This window comes from Crocuta crocuta, unplaced genomic scaffold, assembly GCF_008692635.1.
Source record: "Crocuta crocuta isolate KB4526 unplaced genomic scaffold, BGI_CrCroc_1.0 scaffold131, whole genome shotgun sequence".
Taxonomy (NCBI): domain Eukaryota; kingdom Metazoa; phylum Chordata; class Mammalia; order Carnivora; family Hyaenidae; genus Crocuta; species Crocuta crocuta.
Genome location: NW_027528977.1, coordinates 15,850,839 through 15,876,107, shown reverse-complemented (window position 1 = coordinate 15,876,107; position 25,269 = coordinate 15,850,839). Strand labels below are relative to the sequence as shown.

At 36.3% G+C, this 25,269-nt stretch overlaps 1 protein-coding gene across 5 annotated transcripts; it reads left to right on the top strand.

The window, feature by feature from the left end:
• Positions 1-4,011: 4,011 nt before the first annotated feature.
• On the top strand, positions 4,012-24,510 carry SPDL1 (spindle apparatus coiled-coil protein 1). Of its 5 annotated transcripts, XM_077757344.1 has the most exons (12): positions 4,012-4,146; positions 8,582-8,765; positions 10,835-11,011; positions 13,255-13,449; positions 14,007-14,156; positions 14,292-14,390; positions 14,469-14,579; positions 16,554-16,694; positions 17,359-17,462; positions 18,347-18,534; positions 20,909-21,251; positions 24,106-24,510. In XM_077757344.1, the coding sequence occupies exons 2-12, from the start codon at positions 8,607-8,609 to the stop codon at positions 24,251-24,253; spliced, it is 1,815 nt and encodes a 604-aa protein (XP_077613470.1). In that variant the 5' UTR covers positions 4,012-4,146; positions 8,582-8,606; the 3' UTR covers positions 24,254-24,510. The 5 variants fall into 5 exon arrangements, with proteins under 5 accessions (XP_077613470.1, XP_077613471.1, XP_077613469.1 ...); XM_077757345.1 differs by lacking the exon at positions 16,554-16,694; XM_077757343.1 differs by lacking the exon at positions 24,106-24,510 and having other exon boundaries at positions 8,585-8,765; positions 20,909-21,450.
• Positions 24,511-25,269: the final 759 nt, after the last annotated feature.

Here is a 25,269-nt window from a genome sequence, read left to right as displayed (position 1 = left end):
CTTAGGCTTCATGGAATCAGAATAGCAGCTGGAAGCTCTGGGCTGCAAAATTTAGCTACAGAGTGGGTTAAAAAAAATCCATTTTCCAGCAGTCTCAGTGGATGTTGCATTCTGTTTCACTGGTTTGGATTCACTTGTATGCCCATCTCTGAACAAATTACTATACCAGAGTGACGGGCTACCTTACAGCTGAAGGGCAGGATCAATTTTAAACAACCCACATGGTTGAAAATGGAGAGAAAGATGAATTATTAAAGAATAATTGGAATGCTTCAGACAGGAAAAGGAGGATGGAATTGATTTTGGAAGTTAATCAATAAATGTCAACAATATAAGGATGGTGCACCTTTGCTCTGAGTGAGGACTGCATCTATTCAGAAGGAAAAGGAGTATAGCAATAGAGTCCGTCAAGAATTGAAGCTGGCTAAACATAGCAGGACCAAGAAAGACTGCCACTACCATTATTTCTATTAAACAGTCAAATCCACCTGCCTGGTGCAGTCATTCATGTTGATATCTAATTAACACAGTAACTGTGACAGATAAAGTTCCTGACCACTTTTCAGATAGTTCTTTGGTTGTTGTTTGTTATTGTTGCAATAGTCTCTTTACTCTTCTCCTGTTCTGTGCATTAGGACAATCACCAAAGTCCTGCATACAGCCCTCTCTTCTCTAAGACGTTTTCTTGATCTCAACCATTCTCTGGGTTTCAATTACTACGACCTTGAATGTAACTTCCAAAACTTCATTTCTTAATCCATCCTATGAATTCTGGAGCTTTGGAAATTGATCCAGTTCCTATTTGTAAATTCTGTGTCATAGAGAGTCCTAGTCTTGTTCCTGCTTGATTCCTTTCAAACAAGCTTAGAACTTTACTTAATAATAGAAACGAATAAGAAAGTCTAAACCATACTCTCAGTAAAATCTTGTTTTCGCAAATGCCTTTCACTGAATTCTAAATTCCTTGAGGACAAAGACTATTCCCCTAAAATACCAAAAGCAAATTTAATCATTCAGTAAGTTCATGTCAAAATACACCAGCTTTCAGTACAATGCAACACTCCTTCAACACCATTTCTGATAAATAATCCTCTCATTTCCACTGGAACAATCATAGTAAAGGAATGATGGCCAGTTCACAATAGCAGTCTCTTGCAGTTTTGAACAGCTATAACATTAGGAATTGTATTGGGACGGAGGATTGTTCTTTCCCAGCATCTAAATCCCCTGCCTATGCTTGGTGAATCCAAAACTCTGTGTGAGGAAGCAAAACCCCATCTCAGATTACGTAAACTGAAAATGACAGATAATGCCCCCCCACCCCGACCCATGGCATTTAGTGTAAGTGGACCTCATCTGGGTATGTGCATCTGTATCTGGAACTATGAATCTTAATCAAGTTCTCCAAACAAGTAGGGACCATCTAGAATTATTTCACTGGTGACATCTAGTGTCCAATGGTGGTAGTGGCAGCAACTTACCCAGACTGTTCGTAAGGAATGACCGTAATTATGATATGGGTAACTTCTATGATTTTGCTAATGTCCGGTTCCCTTGAATGCACTCCCCCTTGGTTCAGCCATCCTTCATGGCCCTGCTCAAGTGCCACCTGCACTGTGACACATTAAAGAATGCCCACACAAGATTGAGCTCTCCCTTCACACAACTCTTTTAGTGTAGGTTATGTACTATTCACATGGCATGTATACATAGCTCTGTAGTTACTTACACTTGTTTTATTTTTTAGTCCCCTACTATATTGTGAACATCTTCCAGACAGAGGTAGGGATTACCACATTTCTGAATTCCTTCCACTATGCTTAACAAATTGTGGTCACTCAGTTAATAGTTTAAAATATTAAAAATGAGATTTGGAAGAAACAGTGAAATGTAGGTCTACCTTCTCATGTAACAACACCAACAAAAAATGAAGTTCAGATCATGGTTGACCTAGGCTAGAATATTGTCTTACTTTGAGGAATTGGGTTGAGGAATCTTTGTTAAACGATAGAGAAAATGGAATTTCATTTACTTAAGACCACGGGAGTGAGGACAAATGAATAAGCACCTGGTTCATTCATACCACAAGAGCATCTGTTAGGCAACTGGAAGGTATCAGTTGTTTCCACTCTTCAAACCTATGTCAATCCTTCATTGTCCGGCCTCACTCAGTCAAAACTAGATGTCCACAGGATACAAAAATGCTGATTTGAAGGGACACATGCACCCCAATGTTTACAGCAGCACTAGCAACAATACCCAAATTACAGATAGAGTCCAAATATCCATCAAGTGATGAATGGAGAAAGAATATGTGGTACATATATAAATACACACTGGAATACTATTCAGCAATCAAAAAAATGAAATCTTGCTATTTGCAACAACATGAATGGAACTAGAGGGTATTATGCTATGTTTAATAAGTCAGAGAAAGATAAATATCCTATGATCTCACTTGTGTGGAATTTGAGAAACCCAAAAGATAACACAGGGGAAGAGAAGGAAAAATAATATAAAAACGGAGAGGGAGGCAAACCATAAGAGACTCTTAAGTACAGAGAACAACCTGAGGGCTGCTGGAGGGGAGGTGTGTAGGTGTGGGACAGGTTAAATGGGTGATGGGCATTAAGGGCACTTTTTGGCACTGGATATTATATGTAAGCGATGAAGGAATCACTGGGTTCTATTCCTGAAACCAAGACTACACTGTATGTTAACTACCTTGAATTTAAATAAATAAATTTTAAAAAAAAGAACTAGAAGTCCACAAAGGAAACTGAAAAGAGGAAAGCAAGGAGGGTGTAGCATCCCAAGACCTAAAGCCAGACTCAGTAAGAGTGATCAACTCTGTCATAATACAAGATAAGTGAGGACTAAGTAATAGATTTCGAAAGACAGAAGTTACTCGTGACATTGAGAAGAGCCATTTTTTACTGGACCTGTGGGGACCCAAACCCAAAGGGAGAAAAAATGTAAGAAGAAAAGGTAAATTATGAAGATAGCCAGTCTCAATTTCTTTTTCCAGGAATTTTATCTAGGGAAGCAAATAGCTGGCTGGAGTTAAGGAAAATTAGAATTTTTTGAGATGTAAGTCATTAAAGTATGTTTATTTGCTGATAAGACCCACCAGGGAAGAAAAACACCAATGATGAAAAAGAGAAGAGCTGTGGTCAAGGGCTCCAGTAGGAGAAAAAGATGATCTCAAAGCACATGACCCATATAACAATTACTAGATTTCAGAAGTGCTCAGTAAATGCTGGCTATTGTTCTGATTGCTTAAATTTTTGAATTATGAATAGACACCAGGCTTACAAAACATAAACTCGTTATTTAAACTCATAAGCAAGAGCTTGGCCTCTGGCAGGAGACTGCATTCGTTCAAATTCTAGTTCTTTCACTTGGCAAATATACCTTTCTTCTTGGGGCTGTTTTCCTTAATCGAAAGAGGGGAATACCTACCTCATAAGGCTGTTTGTGGGCTTAACTGAGATAATCCGCACAAAATTTAGCACCGTACTGACAAATGTTAACGCCATTATAATGATACCTGCCATCCTGTTCTATAATAGTAGCTGATTCTGTCACACTGATTCAGTGTGCTGGAACCATGGGGAGATAACCTGAGGGCATGGCCGTCGAGCGCAAGCCAGCCAATCTGCGGTAGGAAGGTTTCTGCACACCACAGATTTTCCCACCATCTCGCCTTTTAGTGGCACTGTTTCTCCAGAAGGTAAGGGCGCCAAAACAAAACAGAAACAAACGATACAGCAACTAAAAGCAGACACCATTAGTCACGTGGGAGAACAAACGGGGATAAAGCACACTAGCTAAAGAACTACGACTGCGCCTGCGCAAAGCCCTAGGTTCGCCACAAGCATCTGCGCAGTCGCAGTAGGGAGGAGCGTATTGCTCTATTGGGGAGGTTCCTCCCTGTTTTTCCTTAGCGCGCGGCTTGGGAGAAACATCTCGCGAGACGTGTGAGTTCTCGCGGGAACAGCATTCAAAAAGCCCCGGCGCTTACCAGAGAACTAGCTGAGTGAATGGGCAGACGTCTCTGATCGTGAAGTGGGGCGTACCTGGGCGCGGTGAGCCCTCGTCTCGAGCGGCTGACTGCAGCCGCAGGGGGAAGGGGTGAAGAGAGAGGTAGGGGCAAGGGTCCTGGAGGGAGGTGCGTGTGGAGAGGAGCTGTGGGTGTGGCAAAGGGAGTTCTCTGGGGAATGGGGAAAGCGAGGCCTAAGGCAACTTGGGGCTGGGTCACGGCAGAGGCCTTTAGCAGGAATAACTTCTTCCGCGGAACCCGGAGTTCTTCTCAACCAGGTTCCGAGCCGGTCTCAGTCCTCCGTTGGGCCGGGTTGCCACCTCCGGGTGTTCTGCGTCTGTACGCAAGGCGGGGTGATAACAGGTCCGCCCGGTGCTACTCTAGCCACTGGCCACTAGTGACAGTCTGAATCGAGAAGCGTCGTAACATGTAAGATGCACGCTGAATTTCGAAGACTACACAAAAAGAGGAATAGCCCGTTAATAATTTTTATAGAGATTACATGTTGAAATGAAAGTGTTTTGGGTGTATTGGGCCGAATAAAATATTACTAAAATGAATTTCACCGTATTTACTTTTTTAACCTGGCTCCTAGGAAATTAAAAATAACATATGTAGCTCGCATTCTATTTTCGTTGGACATCGCTGCCCCAGACAGCTGCGTGTGAGATTCTAATTGTTTTTCATCCCTTAGCTGGTTTAATAGTCTCAAAAACCTTGTTAGGTAGATGTTACTGTCTACTTTATGGATGAGTAAAGAAGACCTTAAGTAAGTTGTCCAAGCTCATGCTGCCAGTGAGTTGTGGAAGCGGAGTAAGATTCAGGCAGCCAGCCTGAATCCCCAAGCTCCCTGCCTCCTAAATATTTTGTTAGGTTTCTGAGAGGCAGAAGAGTCGTTAGGAGCCCCAGGCTTTGGAGCTGGACCCTTGTTCCCATCTCAGCCACTTACTAGTTGATAACCCTGGCCAAGTTACCAAACCTTTCTGTGCCTCAGTTTGCACCTGTGTGAATGGGGGAACTATACTTAAGAGGGTTGTTGAGAGAATTAAATACATATGTAAAGCACCAAGTACAATGTCCTGCACCTATTAGCTGTAGTTATTCAACCGTCTACCTCTTTGCAGATTGATAGATTAACTCTTATTCATCCATTAGACCTTTGCTGAAAAGTTACTTCCTCAGAGAAGCCTTTTGTGTTTATACTTACCCTACTCTGTCCCCACCCCACTTCCCAGTTTAGGGCAGTGCCTCCATGTTATAGGCTCAGATAGCCTGATACATCTCTCCCTCTTGCGCTCACCACACTCGCAAAAACTTTACAGTATTTATTTGATTTAATGTCTTTCCACTAATAGACTGTAAGATTCAAGAAGACAGGGGTATTGTCCAGTTTGGGGGTCATCATTGTGTCCTCAGCAATAGCATAGTACCTGGTACCCAACACACAATAGAAATTCTAGTAAGTGTTTTGAATGAATGAGAGCTAGTTTTTTGGCTTCCTTGACATTACTGGCCAGGATGTCTTAAGGCTAGCTCCCTTTTTTTTTTCTTTTTCTTTTTGTAAATTTCAATTATAATAATATTTAACTTAGGTCCATCAAGAGAATTAAATGAGAGAACTCATTTGAAGCACTCTGCCTGGCAAATAGTAAATCCTCAACAAGTATATATTATTATTAATGCAATAATTAGTGCCTAGCCCCATCACCAGGCTTTGGAACTTTTTAAAGTTTATTTTATTTTGTGTGTGTGTGTGTGAGAGAGAGAGAGAGCCAGTGCCTGTGAGTGAGTAGGGGAGGATAGAGGGGTTGAGAATCTCAAGCAGGCTCCAAGCTGACAGCACATGGAGCTGGTGTAGCCTGATGTGGGGCTTGAACGTATGAAGCATGAGATCATGACCTGAGCCGAAATCAAGAATCAGACACTTAACTGAGCCATCCAGGCACCCCTGGAAAGGTCTTGTATTTTAGAGCAGTAATTGCTAGCCCTGGATAATGTAGGATACCTTTTATTTCCTTCTGTCTTCTAAAACTATGTATCTCCTTCATCTTCGTTCTTACTTAATGACCTTGCTTCTTGATTCACTGATAAATTGGAGCAGTTAGAAGAGCACTTGTGCAGACTCCCACCACTAATCTACCTACTTCTCAGTGTCTGTGCCCATATACTTTGCTTTCCCTTTAGGTGAAATATTCATGCTCCTTTCTAAACTCAGTCCCTGTACATTAGACCTCATTCTCTTTTCATCTCTCTAGCAGTTCCCCATGACTTCTCTAGCATCAGTTTTTCTTCTCTCCTGAATCTATCCCATACATACAAGTGTGCTGTTATTTTTTCCTAATTTTTTTTTGTCTTTGAAAAACAAACCTATTCCCTCTTCTTCTACTGCCCTGTTTATCTAGTCTCCTTTGCAGCAAAACTGTACTTGTTTCCTATTTTCCCACCATTCTCTCCAACCCATTTCAGTTGATTTCCAGGATAATACATGCTCTTGGTTTTCCTCTTATCTCATTGGTCATGCCTGAGTATACTTTGCTGTCTTCTTTCCACCTCTTAATGGCTCAAACCTGGGTCCTCTTCTCTTTAATTATGCTCATACTCTGGTGACACCAAGGCTCAAGGATTTATGTTAATAATTCCTCAGTTTATATTACCAGCCCAGATCCTTCTACTTGTATAGCCAACTGGTTACTTGACATATTTCATGCCCAAAACATAAGCCCCTGAGTTTTGTTTTGTTTTTAGTTTATTTATTTTGACAGAGGGAAAGAGAGAATGGGGGAGGGGCAGAGAGAGACAGAGACTCCTAAGCAGGCTCTGCACTGTCAACACAGAGCCTGATGCAGGACTCAAACTAATGAACTGTGAGATCATGATGCTTAACTTACTGCGCCACCCACACACACCAAGTCCCTGATTTTTTAAAAACAATTTTTCTTCCTAATTTTTGATGCTTCAACTGATGGCAAATCTGCTCTACTTGTTGCTCAGGCCAGAAGCATTGGAGATATTTTTGACTTTTCTCTTTTTTATATACCTCACTTTTAATTGTTAGAAAATCATGTTGGGTTTATGTCCAACCTTCATGAAGAATTTGACCATTTCTCCCCACCTCCTATACAATCATCCTTATGTGAGCAATCATCTCCCTTGGTCACTTAGTCTTTTTGCTTCCGACTTGCTTCCCTCCAAACTATTCAACATAGTAGCCAAAATGATCCTTTTAAATGTATCAGCTCTCTACTCCAGACTTTGCAATGACACCCAATATCACCCAGAGTAGAAGCCAAAGTCCTTGCAATGGCCTGATAAGCCTATTCTTTTCTCTGACTTAAATTCTTTCTTGTTCATTTCTTGGGTTTCCTTCCACTTTAACGTTACCCTTCTACCTCTACTCCCTTTTCTTTCTGGAAAGAGGTACATGCCTAATTCTCTTATACTCTGCAAGGCTTTGCTCAGAAGTCACTTGAGGGCTTTTCTCCCAATACTTATTTTAGACTTCATCCTACTTACAACACTCCTACCTCTTCCAAGTTCCCTTATCCTGTTCTTTTTTTTTAAATTTTATTTCCACTTTAATGCATTTAATTATTATACTACTATTTCTTGTCTTCTCCCACTGGAAGGTAAGTTCCATGAAAGAAGAGTGCTTTTTCTTTTGGTCAGTTTGGATTCTGATGGATCTCAAATGCCCAGAATGGAGCTCAGCACATAAGGCTTTAAGAAATATTTGGCAAATGAATGACTACATTGACTGGAGAGTGGGCAAACACCTTATTAATGGCCTATTGTTCTTTGACTGCAAAGCTGAGTTTAAATCTGGCCTAAGAGACTGGGACCATTTTGGAAAGGATCATGAATAAGGTTGAGTTACAGTGGAATGTTTCTATATATAATGTTTCAGTCATTGATTAGAAATCTAGAGAGAAATGTTCTTCAATTACTCTGAACATGATTCTGTTTTGCTTGTCTTTGTATGAATAACTAGGAAAATACTAGTGACCCTGTTACCAATAAAGCAAATTTAATGTTGAAAATTTAATGTGTTCAAGAAGTTAACACTGTTTTGAAAAATTATAGACCTGATATTCTTTGCCTTACAAACCTCAATCAAAGCTGCCTTTTTATATTTTAAGTAGCAGTTGTGTTGCTATAAAGTTTCTTAACTTCTTTCATTGTTCTCTTGATTACCTGTTTAGTGATGCATAAGACCCATCCAACCTCAGCATTTAAGGAAGCTTAGGACACAACTGAACAGTTACCTGCATTTCTTAGAAACAAATGTGTTCAGGTTGTTGGTTTTTTTTCCCTTCCCTCTGTTTGATTTGGTCTCAAATCAGGTAATGGAATTAACAAGACCTTCCTCTTAGAACAAGAACGCAAATTTGACCATTTAAAACCAGGAATAAAATCTTTGATGCTTTTTTTTTTTCATATGGCAGTAGTATTAGGGAAAAAGATATATCTATTTTTTTTATTATTCTCATTGTACGGAGTATTTTGTTTACCCTTAAGTACTTTCATTTCCTCTGTGTACAGTAGACCAGAAGCAAAAAAAAAAATCATGGAGGCAGATATAATTGCAGATCTTCGATGCAAGCTCAAAGAGGTTGAAGAAGAGCGACTAAAAGCTGCACAATATGGTTTACAACTAGTGGAGAGCCAAAATGAATTGCAGAATCAGTTGGATAAATGTCGTAATGAAATGATGACCATGACTGAGGTAGGAACCTGGACTCCTGTTTATAAGGATTAGCTCCTCTGTGCTTAGCTATTGAAGATTTTTATTGTCTAGAAATTATTAATATTAGTTTGATTCCTTTTTGAAGATTTTAGTTCTAGTTCCTATTACCCCCATCTCTTATAAAAGGGACTGAAGTAAATGAATTCCTAATATTCTTTCAGACTGTGTGTTCTGAATTTGAAAAATTTAAGGTATTGTTCTGTTTAACACATATTGGATTTTAGGTTTTATTTTGTCTGCAGTCTTCCTTGGTGATCTCACTCATTTCATAGCTTTAAATAATATCAAAATGTCCTAAGACACTATACCAGGTCCTTAGTTTACCCTTAAAGTCTAGATTTGTGCATTCAGCTGCTTACTAATGGACACCTCAAAGATAATCATTGATTCTCTGCTTGCTAACAAAACATTCTCTTGCAGTTTAGCTTACTTACTAAATATAATTTGGGCCAAATTTCTAAGAGTTTTATTAAGTATCTTTTTGTCCCTTATTTCTCATGTTTAACCCATTAGGCAGCTCTAAGAACTTGACCATCCATCTATGTTATTGCCATTCTAATCCAGACCACCATCATCTATCCCCTAGACTACTGTAGGCTTCTAACCAGGCTGCCTGCTTCCCTCATTGCCTTTCATACCATTCATTCTTCATAAGGTAGCCAAGTGGCCATTGAAAACTAAACAAAAGATCTTGTTACAGCCCTGCTAAAATCACTACTACGGGGGCATCTGACTCTTGATTCGGCTCAGGTCACGACTGACCTCATGGTTTGTGGGATCAAGTAATCGAGTCCTGTGTCAGGCTCTGCACTGACAGTGTGTCACAGAGCCTATTTGGGATTCTCTCCCTCCCTCTCTCCCTGCCACCGCTCCTGTGCACACATTCTGTCTCCCTCTCTCCCAAAAATAAATAAATAAACACTAAACACACACACACACTACTATGACTTCTGATTATATTTATAACAAAATCCAACCTCTTTTCCTGGGTTTGCAGATTTATATGTGATGTGACCCATGACAACCTTTTGACCTCATCTTTAACTACTTTCCCTTATTCTTAGCTATATTAGTCCTGCCTTATGGGCTTTACGTGAGCTGTTGCCTTCATCTGCATTGCTCATTCCCCGCCCCCACCCTTGAATTGAATCATCACCCTTTACATTTCTGTTAAATGTTACCTCAGCCAAGAGGCCTTCCCTGACTATTTGTAGAGTTACTGTCATTCACTAGTTCAGCTAGTTAAATCAGATTGTAAGCTCCATGAGAGAGAGAATTTTGTTTTTCTTGTTCACTGCTGTATCCATAATGGCTGGCACACATTTATTGAAAGAATGAATGAATCTGTTTTCCGTTGTATGTAGTAAGTGCTCAGTAATATGGTAAAACTTTGATCTCAATATTTAAGTATAGCAAATAAAAATAACTTGCTTATTTTTCTCTTATTTAATTTTACCTTATTTTTAAAAGCTTATTGAAGGTGTTTTGAACTAATGCCTTTTCCAGTCTTTAAACTTCCCTGTCAGAAGCAAAAGCCCTCCTAAGTCCTCCTTTTGTCTCTGCACTGTATTCATTTGAGAAGCCATTTGTGAACATTTCTCAGATGACTACATTAGGAAAGTAAGGGCTAATTCAGTAGTTCATTTTTCACCTAGTCCACTATTTTATTTTCAGAGTCATAAATAGAGCATATCATTATGAAACCAAATAATTTTCACTGGGAAAACTAAAGTGCTATTAAATATTTGTTTGTTTGTTTTTCTTCACCCTAGCAGAGATTACCTGACATGCTGACAGTCCATGAACACCTTTTACTTCCTTGACAGGGCATAGAAGCAATTACCACATGAATAGCACGGACTAAAAGACTCAGGGCTTTTCTTAGGACTGATTACCTGCATACTTATTTCAGATCTAATACGTGCTGGTTACATAGAAAGCAGCAAAGAGGTGAAACAGGAATGAAACAGCTCAAGGTGAGAACTGCTTATATATGATGGCTTTAAGTTATTTTTATGTAACTTAATTATAATTAAATCTGTTTTCAGAATTATGAACAAGAGAAATATACTCTTCAGAGAGAAGTTGAGCTTAAGAGTCGAATGTTGGAAAGTTTGAGCTCTGAATGTGAAGCTATTAAACAGCAACAAAAAACACAGCTGGAGCAATTGAAAGAACAACTAAGCAGAAGCCATGGACAGGAAGTGAATGAACTAAAAAATAAGGTTTGAATCTCTGTGTGTCAAAACAAAAATATTTCATGCTTATGGAATTAGCAATCTGTAAATTTGAGGTGATGATGATTTTCTTAATCTCATCTATTCGAAATAGCTGAGATCAAGGGCTCTGTCGTCGTAATGTTGGGAGTGGGAAAACTGAGAAACAAATTTGCCTGGGGGACTTGTATTAATAGCATTGTACTGATTAAATACAATTATTTAATTTCATTAACTGGGTATTTGTATGGAGTTTTAGTTTAGAGACCACTATGACCTTGCTCATAGTGCTTAGTATGGCAGTACCCTTTTAGAAAGACTAGTCTCCGAGTTTTCACTGCAACTAGTGATACACTTTGTAATTCTACAGAAGAAACTGGTAGTTTATTTATTGTTAATTAACATACATTAGGATTGATACCTTGTAGTTTATTGAAGGTAAACCAGTAACATACGATGTGCCTCTTACAACATCTCCTTAAGGAAGATACCATGATTGTCTCCGTTTAACAGATGAAAAAATCAATATTTAAACAGACTAAGTTGGACAAAACGACAGAAATCAGTCAAGACTTGAACTGAAGCTGTACTTAGTCTAATGACATGTTATACTGGCTTCATTTCATGCATAAAAACAAACTGTCCATTCTTTTTTGGTACCCCCAACTATCCAGTGCCTTCAGGTTACTTCTAAGGAATCCATAACCTTTATCATGGCTCTTCTTTGTATAGAGCCCCTACTTTCCAGAGCCCTTTCTATAAAACCTCTCCTGACTTTTTGCCTATTTTCTCAGAAGCCTGTTTTCTAATTTTCATTGTTTTATGTAGTATCTTTTAAGATTTCTATATGTGTATACCATCTATACTGTTAATTAATTTCTTTAAATTGACTCTCTTTTTATATGTTTTCTCATTGTAAGTAATGATGTCATTGAAATTATATATTTGAGCTGGTTATAATTTTTTCCTAAAATGTAGGATAGTCAGACAAACATGACTATCAAAATATGCTTTCATGTGAAACTTAGATTCGTCTTACATTCATTCTGGCAAACAGCAATCCACCTTGTCTGAAACTAATCTAAGTTGAGACATCCATGACTGATAATGATGCATTCTTCTTCCCCCACTCCCCGCCACATTATTTTCATTTTAGCAGTGGCTTTCATTATCTAAACAAAAAAGAGTAATGTAAGAAATATTCAGAGTCTGAGGCAAGGCCACTTATATGAGAGACAGCTTTTGTTGGAGCAAAGACTAAATTAATCAAAAAATATTTTTAGTCTTAATAGATGTTCTCAAGTCGCCTGTACCAAAATTTTGACGTTTTATTTTAAATCTTTCACTTCTCTCTCATATATAATCTATCAACAAGTTGTAACAATTTGATCTATAAAACATACGTCTATGCTGCTACCATTCTAGTCCATCATCTCTCCTTCAGATTACTATTGTAACCTTCTATCCAGGTAGCCTGTCTCTATCGTTGCTATTCATACCATTCACACGTTACACAATAGCCAAAGTGGCCAAGAGTTCAGACTTACACTGTGATTATTTATATGGACTATTCTATGTTTGTAAGACAAAGTGTATCACTATGAAAAGATGCCTAGCCTTGGCCAAATAGGAAGCCCTAGTAGTCTCATCATGTAATAAATTTGGGTCAGTCAGTCATTTGAACATAGATCATTGAGCTGAAATTTTTTTTTCACATTATGAAAATAGGAAAGGGAAAGCAAGTCAAGAGGCTCTTATGTTTTTAAATAGAAAACAAATATCAGGATATAGTCTAAGGAAGTTGATACACAATTGAAGATAATTCAATATAGGTGATAATTATAACCTGAACATCAAGCAGAAGTTTTTTTATTGACAACAGAAATCATTTACTGAATGCTAGGTATTATGCTAAATGTTTTATCCACCTGATCTCAGTTGAGAGGCTCATAATAACCCAGTAATGGTTGATACATCACTTACTAGTTTTACCTACGAGGAATGAAATAAGCTAAATGTAGGCTTTACCTTAAAACTTCATTCTTCTTCTCTAAGTTTGTTCCCTTTAAACGATATATTTTTAGTTTCCCAAGAGTTAGTATTATATGAAAGTGTAATTAGTTTTGTTCAGCTTGACTGTCTTCCAAATAGTTATACTGCAGTTACCAGAATAATTTGTACTGCAACTATATATTCTGCTGACCTTCAGTTACCTTTTGATTTTTTAAGATTGCAACCTTTTTTTACTTTAGTTGGAAAAACTGAAAGCAGAATTAGATGAAGCGAGGCTTAGTGAAAAGCAGCTGAAGCACAAAGTAGATCATCAGAAGGAACTCCTCTCAAGTAAATCAGAAGAAATGCGAATAATGTCTGAGCGTGTACATGAAAGTATGTCTTCAGAGATGCTGGCTCTTCAAATTGAGCTGACTGAAATGGAAAGTATAAAGGTAATTTTTATGGCATGTATGTTCTTAGGGCTTTTTTTTTTTCCTGTATACTTTTCTTACATGGTTTTGTTATAGTTTTAAGGCTAAAATACTTTTTGGCTTAATTTTGATGTAACTAATTAAAAAATATTTTATTGAGTTTTTAGATGGATGCATACTAAAGCTTTAAATTATGTGATTATGTAAGGCAGACTACTTTCAGATTAATGAAACCTCTGGAAGAATTTAGAGTCATTAATTCTGATCCTAGTTTGTGTCTAAAAGTCTTATATAAATGTTGGTTTCATGGAAATTGATATGCATATGAATGTAGTTTTTTTTTCATTATAGGCTGAGGTTAATTAAAAATTAAAGTTTTAAATTCATACGAGAGAAAGATAGCTTTTCATTTTGTTCCCTGCTGAAAAATTTAATAATTTTTATTATTTTTTGATGTACCTTACAACCTTTGACTAGTTCTTTAGTTTTAGTTTTGAACCATGGCTGATAAACTGAGCAGCTGCTAAATGAAAGATTTATTGAGGAGAATTTCCTCTTTTTCAATTCCTGTTGAATAGACTACCCTCAAAGAAGAAGTAAATGAACTACAGTACAGACAAGAACAACTGGAACTTCTTAGTACTAATTTAATGCGCCAGGTAGACCGTCTTAAAGAAGAAAAAGAGGAGCGAGAGAAAGAAGCAGTTTCTTACTATAATGCCTTAGAGGTACTGTGATTACAGTAACATTATCTTTTCCAATTTATAATAAGTTGTTTCCTTATTATAGAACAACTTATTAAGTTGTTAAGCTAACTTAACCCCTGTTAGCTAAATTGTTTTTGTTTTTTTGTTTAAATTTAGAAAGCTCGTGTAGCAAATCAGGATCTTCAGGTGCAATTAGACCAGGCCCTCCAGCAAGCATTGGACCCCAGTAGTAAAGGCAACTCTTTGTTTGCAGAGGTACCTAACAAATACTCCATTGATTAAATTGGCATTTCACTTAATAAAAGAATAATTACACATGTTAATATTTTCTAGGTGGAAGATCGAAGGGCAGCAATGGAACGTCAGTTCATCAGTATGAAAGTCAAGTATCAGTCATTAAAGAAGCAAAATGCATTTAATAGAGAACAGATGCAGAGAATGAAGGTATAGAGTTATCATTTGAAATTTATTAAACCTATTTTGTATCCATATTACATGTACAAATATATCAAAGCATCTTTTCATTCAGAGAGCATACTTAGTTATTTCTAGAACTACATGATTTTAGAAAAGAAATCTATATTAAAATTTACTAAAAGATCTATTATATTTTATTTGAAAAATTAATCCTTTAGTAAATATTAGGAGTAATATAGTTAGCATCCATTGATAGATTTTTTTTTAATGGTTACTCAATAGATTTGCCAGAAATATATAAATGTTTGTGTAGTAGGGAAAAGAGCTTGAAAAGTTTTTATTTCCTGCTGTTGGCCTGGTATCTCTTAGCACAGCCCTAAAGTTCCTACTTCAATGGAAACTAGCTCTCTCACCATTCTTCAGTCCTCCTGCAAAGGCTTATTAAAGAGTGAGATTTAGATTTCCTTTTCTCACAGTTCCTTAAGTCAAGCATATAGGCTCTTTTGATTTTAAGGGTTTTTTGTTTGTTTGTTTGTTTGTTTGGTTTTGTTTGTTTGGTCATTTTAGTCAAACAGGCAAGTAACAGAAAAACATGTAGAAGTTATAAAGATTGTAGTATTGTACCCAGCCTTTAGAATCCTGATCTGTTATGCTTAACTGGTAACTGGAAGTCTGGAAGAGCTTCCAGCCTTTTATTTAGGATGGTGAGATTTACAAAGAAATATGTTAAGTCATAATTAAACTTCGGTGTTAGATGAACTTGGGATTGAATCCTAGTTCTGTCACTTGTTGGCTATGGGACCTTAGACAAGTATTTTTACTTTTCAGAACATCAGTCACCTCATCTATGAAATAGACATGATAGAACCTCCCTCTTAAATTGTCCTGGAATTAAATGAAAGCATAGTAAACTGCTTACCCGGTGCTTGGTTTATAAGGGAGTGCTGACTTAATAAATAGCTGTGGCTTTTAAGGATTTTGATTGTGCTGCCTGGTTTACTGAGGCTCTCCCCTATCCAAAATTTAAAGTTTTTTAAATTCTCTCACATTTGCTTTTTGTTTTCTTTCAATGTTTGTTGTGCTACTATTAATCTACCAACATTCCCATGATATTCTAAGCTATCCTTAGAAACAAGTAGCATTTTGAATCTTCTTAGGCTAAATGTGTCTAGACTCCTGTCTGAAGTGGAACAAAATATGGGTCCTTAAAAATGTTAGAAGTCATCTTTTTGTCTTTGTAACCATTACTAGAACATAGTATCATTGTTTCCTTTACTCAAAACTATGTTTAAACTAATTGATACCTTTTAGAACTTCAAAAATTTCTGAAGGCAGAAAGGAATGATAGTTTTAGATTCTAGTTAATTTCCTTTCAGTTGGTATGCAACTCCAGATTTAGGTGGAGTCATTATTAGGTAAACTGATTCCTGCTCTTAAAAAAATTTCTTTATATTTATATTGAAGATTCCCTCAGTGTCCTTAGATGACGTTTACCTTTGCTTTCTATCCTTGTCATTTGTGAATCTCACCTTTATAAATGTAAGTAGCTTCATAATTTCTCCCACTTAATACTATTGAAGTTAATCAAAATTTTAGAAAAACCCCATCAGACCCTTAATGACAGCGCATATGATGAGTAAAGTCTAACATTACAGGATTTGAGCACGTTTATTTACCAGTTAAGTAATGCTTCTGGATCATAGCCTGTTCAGTTCAATGTTATGTTTCATAGAAGTACAAATACTTGTTATAGATATCAGTTACTACTCCTAAGTATACTCAAATAAGTACTCAGTTATATCTGTAACTAAACTTACTGCTACAAACATTTTCAAATTATTAGATTATTAAATTAGACATACCTAGTTTTGTTTCCAAACTGAGTTCAAGGTAATATAGTATAAAATATACATTACATCAAAAATGTGATCATCAGAATTTTCCTCTCCCTAACTCAGTTCTGTGGGGCATGGGGGTGGGATTGTAATTTTTTTTTTCCAGTTACAAATTGCCACATTGCTACAAATGAAAGGATCTCAAACTGAGTTTGAGCAACAGGAGAGGCTGCTTGCCATGCTGGAGCAGAAGAACGGTGAAATTAAACACCTCTTAGGTGAAATTAGAAATCTAGAGAAATTTAAGGTATGTGTTACCCCTTGAATAATGCAGCCAGATTTGGTTTGAATATCTTAAATCAGTTGACCCTTGAGCAGCGCAGGGGTTAGGGATGCCCACCCCTGTACAGTCAGAAATACGCATAATTTTTGACCCCCCAACACTTTATTAGTAGCTGTTTATTGGAAGCCTTACTGATGACATAAACAGTTGATTGACACATATTTAGTATATGCATTATATACCATATTCTTGCAAAAAGTAAGTTGGAAAAAATAAAGTGTTATTAAGTTATAAGGATGAAAAAAATACATTTACATTACTCTACTGTGAAAAATTCACATGAGTGGACACTTGCCATTCAAACCTGTGTTGTTCGTGGGGTGCCTGGATGGCTCAGTCAGTAAGCGTCCAACTTCAGCTCAAATCCTAATCTCATGGTTCATGGCTTTGAGCCCTGTGTCAGGCTCTGTGCTGACAGCTCAGAGCCTGGAGCCTGCTTCAGATTCTGTGTCTCCTTCTCTCCCCTCCTCCCCCAGTCATGCTCTGTCTCTCTTTCTCTCAAAAAATAAGCATTAAAAAATTAAAACAAAACAAAACAGAACTACAAAAATCTTGTGTTCTTCAAAGGACAACTGTATTAACCTAATGTGTTATTCATTGTGAGTAATAGAATTGTTGTTTTCTTTAGAGTTTATATGAAAGTACGGAATCTAAGCAGCCCGTCAGCTCTGACACTCCAGAAGATAACACCTACTATACAGATTTACTTCAGATAAAGCTTGACAACTTAAAGTGAGTGTTGGGTGGTTGGAAAGATGGCCACACTTTTGGCTTGTAGTAAATAGTATTAGTGACTATAAATTTTTGTTTTCAAATTGCCAAAAGAAATTCCGGAAGAGAAGAGCAACAAAAATATATTTGTGGCACATGAGATATATTGAAGATATAATTAGTGCTGGTTATTGAAGAAAAAATATTTTTAATAAATAATTAAATATTTTAATTTCTTTGTGTTTAGCTTTTTAGACTGGTAAGTAAAAAGAACTTTAACACAGAAAATGTTTTCATACTCTAAATTTTTCAGGAATAAATATCACCTAATTTAAAACTTAGAGGAAGTTATTTGTATGTGCATTACCGTGGAAATAATATTTTGCCCTTTTGTCCATTTCCTTTGAAGAATGTATTTTTTTATTTGAAAGTGCTATTGTTGGGGCGCCTGGGTGGCTTAGTCGGTTAAGCGTCCGACTTTCGCTTGGGTCATGATCTCGCGGTTCGTGGGTTCGAGCCCCGCGTCAGGCCCTGTGCTGACTGCCAGCTCAGAGCCTGGAGCCTGTTTCAGCCTGTGACTCCCTCTCTCTCTGACCCTCCCCTGCTCACGCTGTCTCTCTCTCTCTCCTAAAAATAAATAAAACATTAAAAAAAAAAAAAAAGAAAGTGCTATTGTTAAAGCTTATTTTGTTTATTGTTTCTTTCTTACCTAAAACCCCAAAGAAATGTATTTTTGTCTAAGAGTTCAAATACATGAGAAAAGATTTGCATTAGTATATATATGTATATATATGTGTACACATATATATACATATTTATACATAGTGTGTATATATACACACTATGTATAAATATAGTGTGTGTTATTTTAATATTTCTTGATTATTCTTTTTGTATTTATATAGCAAAGAAAATGAAAGCACTAAAGGTGAATTGTCTATACAGCGAATGAAAGCATTATTTGAGAGCCAACGGGCTTTGGATATTGAGAGAAAACTTTTTGCAAATGAAAGATGCCTCCAGCTCTCCCAAAGTGAAAATATGAAACTGAGAGCTAAATTAGATGAGTTAAAACTGAAGTATGAACCTGAAGGTATGCATATCTCATTTATGTTGTCTTTTAAATTATGAGACGCCCTGAGAAATCATATCAAGTTCTTTTCTTATTACAGCTTTATGCAAATCCCATTACAAATAATTTGTGGTTATGTATCTATATCTAATAAAACAGATTTACTCCTACAAAATATGTACGAAAATTCAAAGAGAACTGGGTACTGGGTATGTATGAATATGATAGACATTCTGTTGGATATGTGTATATTAGAACCTAATAAGGTTTGAAAACCTTAGAGACTTTTCCATTTAAGATTGCAGCATCTTATGTAATACCAAAGAGTTTGATTTTGTTGAGGCAACTGATATTTGAGCACTGTATTAGTTAATATTATTTATAGAAAACCTAAAATAATGGAGATTTAAACAAGATAAGTATTAATTCTTCCCCTTACAGAAGTGTGGAAGAGACATTCCAGGACAGGTCAGAGTGTCAGGATCTAGGCTTCATTTGCATTGTTCATCAGTATAATCCTTGAGTAGAATTGAGTCATGTGACCTTACCTCAGAAAAGCTGAGAAAGGCAATCTTGATTCTCAGGGGCTATATTCCCAACTACATCTTGGGATTTTTTTTTTCCCTAAATGTAATAGACACATAGTATGTTATTAGTTTCAGGGGTATATCATAATGATTCAATATTTATACATTATAAAATGACTCCCCCCCCACCCATGATAAGTCTTTCACCATGAAAGTTATTACAATATTATTGCATATGTTCTTGGGGGCTCTATTATTGAGGAAGACTAGTAGGACAGATATTAAAGTAGCAAGTCCAATCACTGAGGTAGAAGATAGCCTTAATATATAGGCTCTGCATCTTATATACTAGAAAAGAATAGTTTTACTGTCTGCTTGTAAATTAAAAAATAAAAGGCCAAAAATAAAAAAGGCTAATAACGTGATGGTTCTTAGAGAAAAAAAAAAAAGTGTTGTTACATGTTTTAGGTTGTAGATTTTCAGCCAATTTTTGCTCCTATGTTGTTCACATACCTAAGACTATCTTCATTATTATCTGTGACTCATGTCATTCTCAACAGTAGTGGGGAGGTTGTCAACAATAGTAAGGTTTTTTATAGTTTAAAAGGCTGCTCTTCTCATCCTTTTTTCCTTCACTGATTCTAATAGGCTTTCCTACTTAAAAATTATACATTATGAATTTCAAAGGTCTGCTGAACTGAACACTGCAAACAGAGGAAAGTATTATGAATCTAGTTGATTCAGGGAGAATCTAGTTGATGCAAGAGAAAGGGAAGATAATGATTTAAAAAGAGCAGTGTAGAGCAAGAACACCAACCCCATGTCCAACCATGGTTTCTCCCAACTTTACTAACAATTCTGATTTTGAAAATGAAAAACACATTGGTATGAGGATAGGGAAAGGTATTAGAACAATTAATTCAGTGACTGTAAATAGACCTGCAGAGGGGGTGGAATGATGTTACATTAGGCAGTGGGGGTAGAAGGCTGTTGCTGTGTAGTCTGCACTGAGACATACTATGGTTTGAACTTGGGAGGTATCCACAGTAGAAGTACTCAGATTTTTAATATATTTTCTGGATGGGGCTAATAGGCACAAATTGCCATAGAGAACTTGACTTTTTCTTCGCATGTAATCGTTACAACACACAATACTGAGTGGAGTGGATGTTTTTAATCCCCATTTTACAGATAAAATAAAGCTCAAGAGGTTAAGTATGACCTTTCTCAAGGTCACCCAGCTGCAGAGTACTAGTATGAGGATCTGTATCTACATTCCTTGACTCTTAGCCATTGTATCCTTCCTACCTCCAAGCTGAAGACTTACAAAGCCCTCTGTAACTTTATCACAATATCGGAAGAGAACATATTAAGTGTTCATTCAGAGAGCCAAATCTTTTGAGTTCCCAAGGAAAATTTATAGCCAGATAACCTTTAAAAGATATAATTAGTGAAGTCCATTAAAAACAAAAAGGATAGGGGCGCGTGAGTGGTTCAGTCGGTTAAGCGTCCGACTTCAGCTCAGGTCATGATCTCACGGTTCGTGGGTTCGAGCCCCGCGTGGGGCTCTGTGCTGACAGCCAGCTCAGAGCCTGGAGCCTGCTTTGGATTCTGTGTCTCCCTCTCTGAACCTCTCCTGCTCAGGCTGCTTCTCTCTCTCTCAGAAATAAGTAAAACATTAAAAATCTTAAAGTTTAAAAAAAGAGTAAAAGACAGAAACAATGTATTTCAATAAAGAGATAAGTGGGTTTTAAAAGAATGAAGAAAAGGAAAGGAAAAAACAATGTAACTAATTCTATCCTTTTATGTTTACTGTGTCTTTGCTTTGACTTAATGACTTAATATATTTTTAATGTTTTTATTCTCAGAGAAAATTGAAGTGCCTGTGCCCAAAAAGAGACGTGAGGTCCTACCTGTGGATATCACCACCCCCAACAGTGTCTGTGCCGAAAGTGCTGTAGAGGAAGAAGTTTGTAGATTACCACCTCAGAGAGAGGAGGCACAGTGCTGTCCCAGCAATTCAGAAAATAACAGCTTGCAGATAGAAAAGACAGCTTCTATAAATACACCAGAAGTCATTCTCTCTCCTCACAAAAGTCTGCCCCTGGATATTCAGCCAAGGAAGGAAAAGAAATGTGTAAAACTTATAGGAGTTTCAGCAGACTCGGAACTCTTAAGTGAAAGAAGTGGAAACACCCCGAATTCTCCCAGGTCAGTGTCCTTTTTTCCTCAGGGCAACCAGCAGACCTCTCCATCCCTTCTCTATCGCTGCATGAACTATGCTATCTGGTTCTTTATCTATTTTCTTAGTATTGCATGTAGTGTAATTCCCCAATTTCATCTGCCTACCTTCAACTTTTTTAAAACTTTAAGAAAAACTAAAATGATTGCAAAGGGAAAGGATTCCTGAATAAGAAAGTTATTTTTGAGAGTTACACTTCACTATTTCAAGAAACAGGTATACCACAGTCTAGTACACCTCTGAATGTTTTGTTGGTTTGAAGAAATGTGCAGTTGGTTATTTTCCCCCTCACTCAAGAGTGACCATGAAAGAAAAATTAACTTACCTCCTAAAAGGGCTTGCTGGTGTTCTAAGAAATTTCAGTCTTCTGGAAACTGTTAGGTGAAACTTTTTTATGGCTTTTGAAATTGTTTATCCTAAGTCTACAAGAATCAGCTTTGATTTTTGACATTTTTAAATATCAAAGGTAATTCATTTTCATTTTTATATCAAAACTTCAAAGCCTCTACTTTCTATATGTTTGAGTTTGAGACTCAAAGAAGAAGTGTCAGACATGTGTCTATAGGAATTAACATTTTAAGGGCCTTATCTTTAAAACAAGTTAAAATAATAGAGATCTGAAGGTAAGAGAAAGTGAGTGAAAGGAAAAGGTAGGTTAACAGTGGCTGAGGTTAGGGTAGAATAAGATACAAGCTCAGGGTAAGTGCAGCAGGAAGAAGGGTAGGGAAAAAAGAAATGTATGAGAATGGAGAAGGTAATAGATGATGAAGGATGTCTGTAGACAATGGAATGATAGATGCATTTAAAATGAGTATCTTTAGATATTTAAAAATTAAGCATATTGATGTGAAAACAGGTTAGATTGTCTGCTTATTGAAAGGAGATCTTTAAGGTACTACTAAGGCTACATGAGTCTTTGATGGGAGGATACAGAATAAGACATTTTACTAGTATGCATTTGAGTTAATATAGTAAGGCATAGCCCACCTTTGTAAAAAGGCTGTTTTGTATGTTTTACCTGATTTTTTTAATAAGTCTTCAGTGCTACTAAATGTACTGTACAGTGAGCTCATTATTATTAAGAGAAGTACGGTTGACCCTTAAACAACATGGGTTTGAAATGTGCATATCTATTTCCATGCAAATTTTTATATATATATATATATATATATACATTATTGTAAATGTGTTTTTCTTATCATTTTCTTAACATTTTCCTTTCTGTAGATTTACTATAAAAATATAGTATATGTTGTTTGCATGTATAGGTGGATTAGGAGGAACTTAACGGAGGACCATGGGGGAGAAGAAGGGGAAAAATAGTTGGAGAGAGGGAGGAAGGCAAACCATGAGAGACTCTTGAATTCTGAGAACAAACTGAGGGCTGATGGGGGTGGGGGAGAGGGGTAGAGGGATTATGGGCACGGAGGGCACTTGTTGGGATGAGCAGTAGGTGTTATATGGAAACCAACTTGACAAACTATTTAAGGAAAAAAAAAGAATATAGTATATGATACATATATGAAATATGTTTTAATCGATTTTTTATGTTATGGGTAAGGCTTCCAGTCAACAGTAGGCTATTAGTAGTTAAGTTTGGGGGGAGTCAGAGGTTACCTGAGGATTTTTGACTGTGCAGGGGTCAGCAACACTAACCCCAGGATTGTTCAAGGATCTACTGTAATTTATTACTCCATTCCTTGAATTTTTATATAATAACATTATGACTATAAGTGCCATAAAATAAAAGCCTAACATTCTCAAAAAAAAAGACGTAACTTCAAATAAATTATGTCATTCACAGACACACACACACACACACACACACACACACACACACACACCCCAGTTCCAAGTAGTTCTGAATTCAGTAGGCTGTGTTTGTATATATGTGATTCATTGTGTAAGTGTACTTGACCGTTGTGTATTTCTTAAGGTTAAGTTCCAGAATTGATCAGTGCAGACCTTGCTATCTGTGTTGTCATCATTTCTTTTTCTGCTCCTTTTTGCTTGATAAAAATTACTTAAGCAAATGTATTTAGCTACTTGTTTGACTCAAATTAAGTAGCATGTTGGAATTTTGTCTGACTAGTGAAACAAAAACAAATAAAATACCACAAAACGTTTGTTTTTGTGTATGAGTGAGTCCATCTGCTAACTCAAACCGTTTCCAGCCTTTTGCTCTCTGCATGATTAACTTAGACACACAATACTATGATAATATTATAACAGTAAAATAGGGGTTTACTGGGGACTTCACTTTGCATGCTTTATAAATTTAATTGATTCTCTTGCTATAAAAGCTTTATAAACCTTTTAAAATGTCTCTCCACTGTTTATTTTTTCTTAAATTATTATTCTGCTAGTTGAAATTCAATTTAAGTTTTGTGTTGTTTTCATGAGACAAACTGGCGTGTATTCATTCAGCGTAGGATTCCATGTTATTTTTATCTTGTGTTTGCCTTTCGATTGTCACGTTAACATTAAAATTGTGCTCTAGCATTCAAATTTTTTTGGTTAGGTGTGCTTATAATAGACATGCCGTTATATATTAATTCTTTAATTTACGCTTTGTCATGACTTTTCTCAACCTTAAAAATATTTCTTTGGACATTTAAAATATTAAGTCTGTTGATATAAAAAGTTTCTTTTAAAGAGGCAGTGACTTCGTTTTCTTAATGGTATTGGAGTCAACTATAATGTTTTCTTCATATACATACAAAAAATTATGTCTCATTAGAGGCTATTATATGAGAAAATTGTTTCTTCTGTAATTTTTCTTAACCATATTTGAATTCAGAGTGGATGCTTTAATGCCTGTAGGTTAGCTGCTGAATCAAGGCTTCAAACAGAAGTTAAAGAAGGGAAAGAAACTGCAAGCAAATTGGAAAAAGAAACTTGTAAGAAATCACACCCTATTCTATATGTGTCCTCCAAATCAACTCCAGAGACCCAGTGCCCTCAGCAGTAAGGACTTTTCTTTAATGAGAGTAAGGTACCACTTCCCCGAAAGGTTGATTTGGAGCTTTGTTAAGATTGTCTTCATTGGAAGTATACTACCTTGTAGGTTATTTCTTTTCACCTGTTGTGCCAAGACCTGGCATTTTCATGTTCCTCTGACCAAATGTTTAAAATTTGGTTGTGATTCTAAGCAGGAGAGTTCCTTAAATGATGACTCTTCCTGGAACTTCTGTGAGTTACAGTGAATAAACTAATAACTGAAGGAAAGTGTTACTATAAATTATTTGTTGCACCTGTATATGGATTTTTAAGTGTCATTAACACATAACCTTCAAAATCACACACAAATCATTAACTATTACATTTCCCTATGCACGTTTTAATGAACTTAGTTTTTTACTATCTTATAAAAATAGAAAACTTAGTTTAAAAATATATATTATATTGTAACTGGATTTTATCAGTGTTTAAAGCACCTTTGTTTATATTTGTATTCATGTACATGGTTTAAATTTTATGTCTCAAGCATATGAAAAATACAATTTTGAAACTTGAAATAAAACTGCCATAAATTATCCCCTTTCAATTTTTTTACTCTGTATAGATAACACATTGTTATCAAAAGGGGATAAAGGAAGTAAAATGAAACTTCAGAGATTTTTAATTTCTTGGTACATATAATTTATATGTATATATAATTTATATAATCATATACATACACATAAAATATATATTTTTAATTCTAAACTTTCCAAATAAAGATTTTTTTTCCTTTAAATGATTAAAACCTGGTCTGCAAGTTAATCTCATATATATATATGAAATTTCAAATATATATATAGACACATACATATATGCATACATCCTGTAGGTGGGTATATCTATTTATATAGAGAGAAAGAGTTAAGATCTTGGCTTATGTGATTATGGAAGCTGGCAAGTTCAAAATCATCAGGATGGGCTAGCAGGGTGGAGACCCAAGAAAGAGCCAGTGTTACAGTTCAAGTCCAAAAGCTGTTTGGTGCA

Bases quoted from the DNA above. Each gene is read 5' to 3' on its own strand.
- SPDL1 (XM_077757343.1), top strand. From the start codon at position 8,607: ATGGAGGCAGATATAATTGCAGATCTTCGATGCAAGCTCAAAGAGGTT. The intron at 11,012-13,254 runs GTTTGAATCTCT...TTTTTACTTTAG, and splicing joins TGAATGAACTAAAAAATAAG to TTGGAAAAACTGAAAGCAGA. The intron at 17,463-18,346 runs GTGAGTGTTGGG...GTATTTATATAG, and splicing joins ATAAAGCTTGACAACTTAAA to CAAAGAAAATGAAAGCACTA.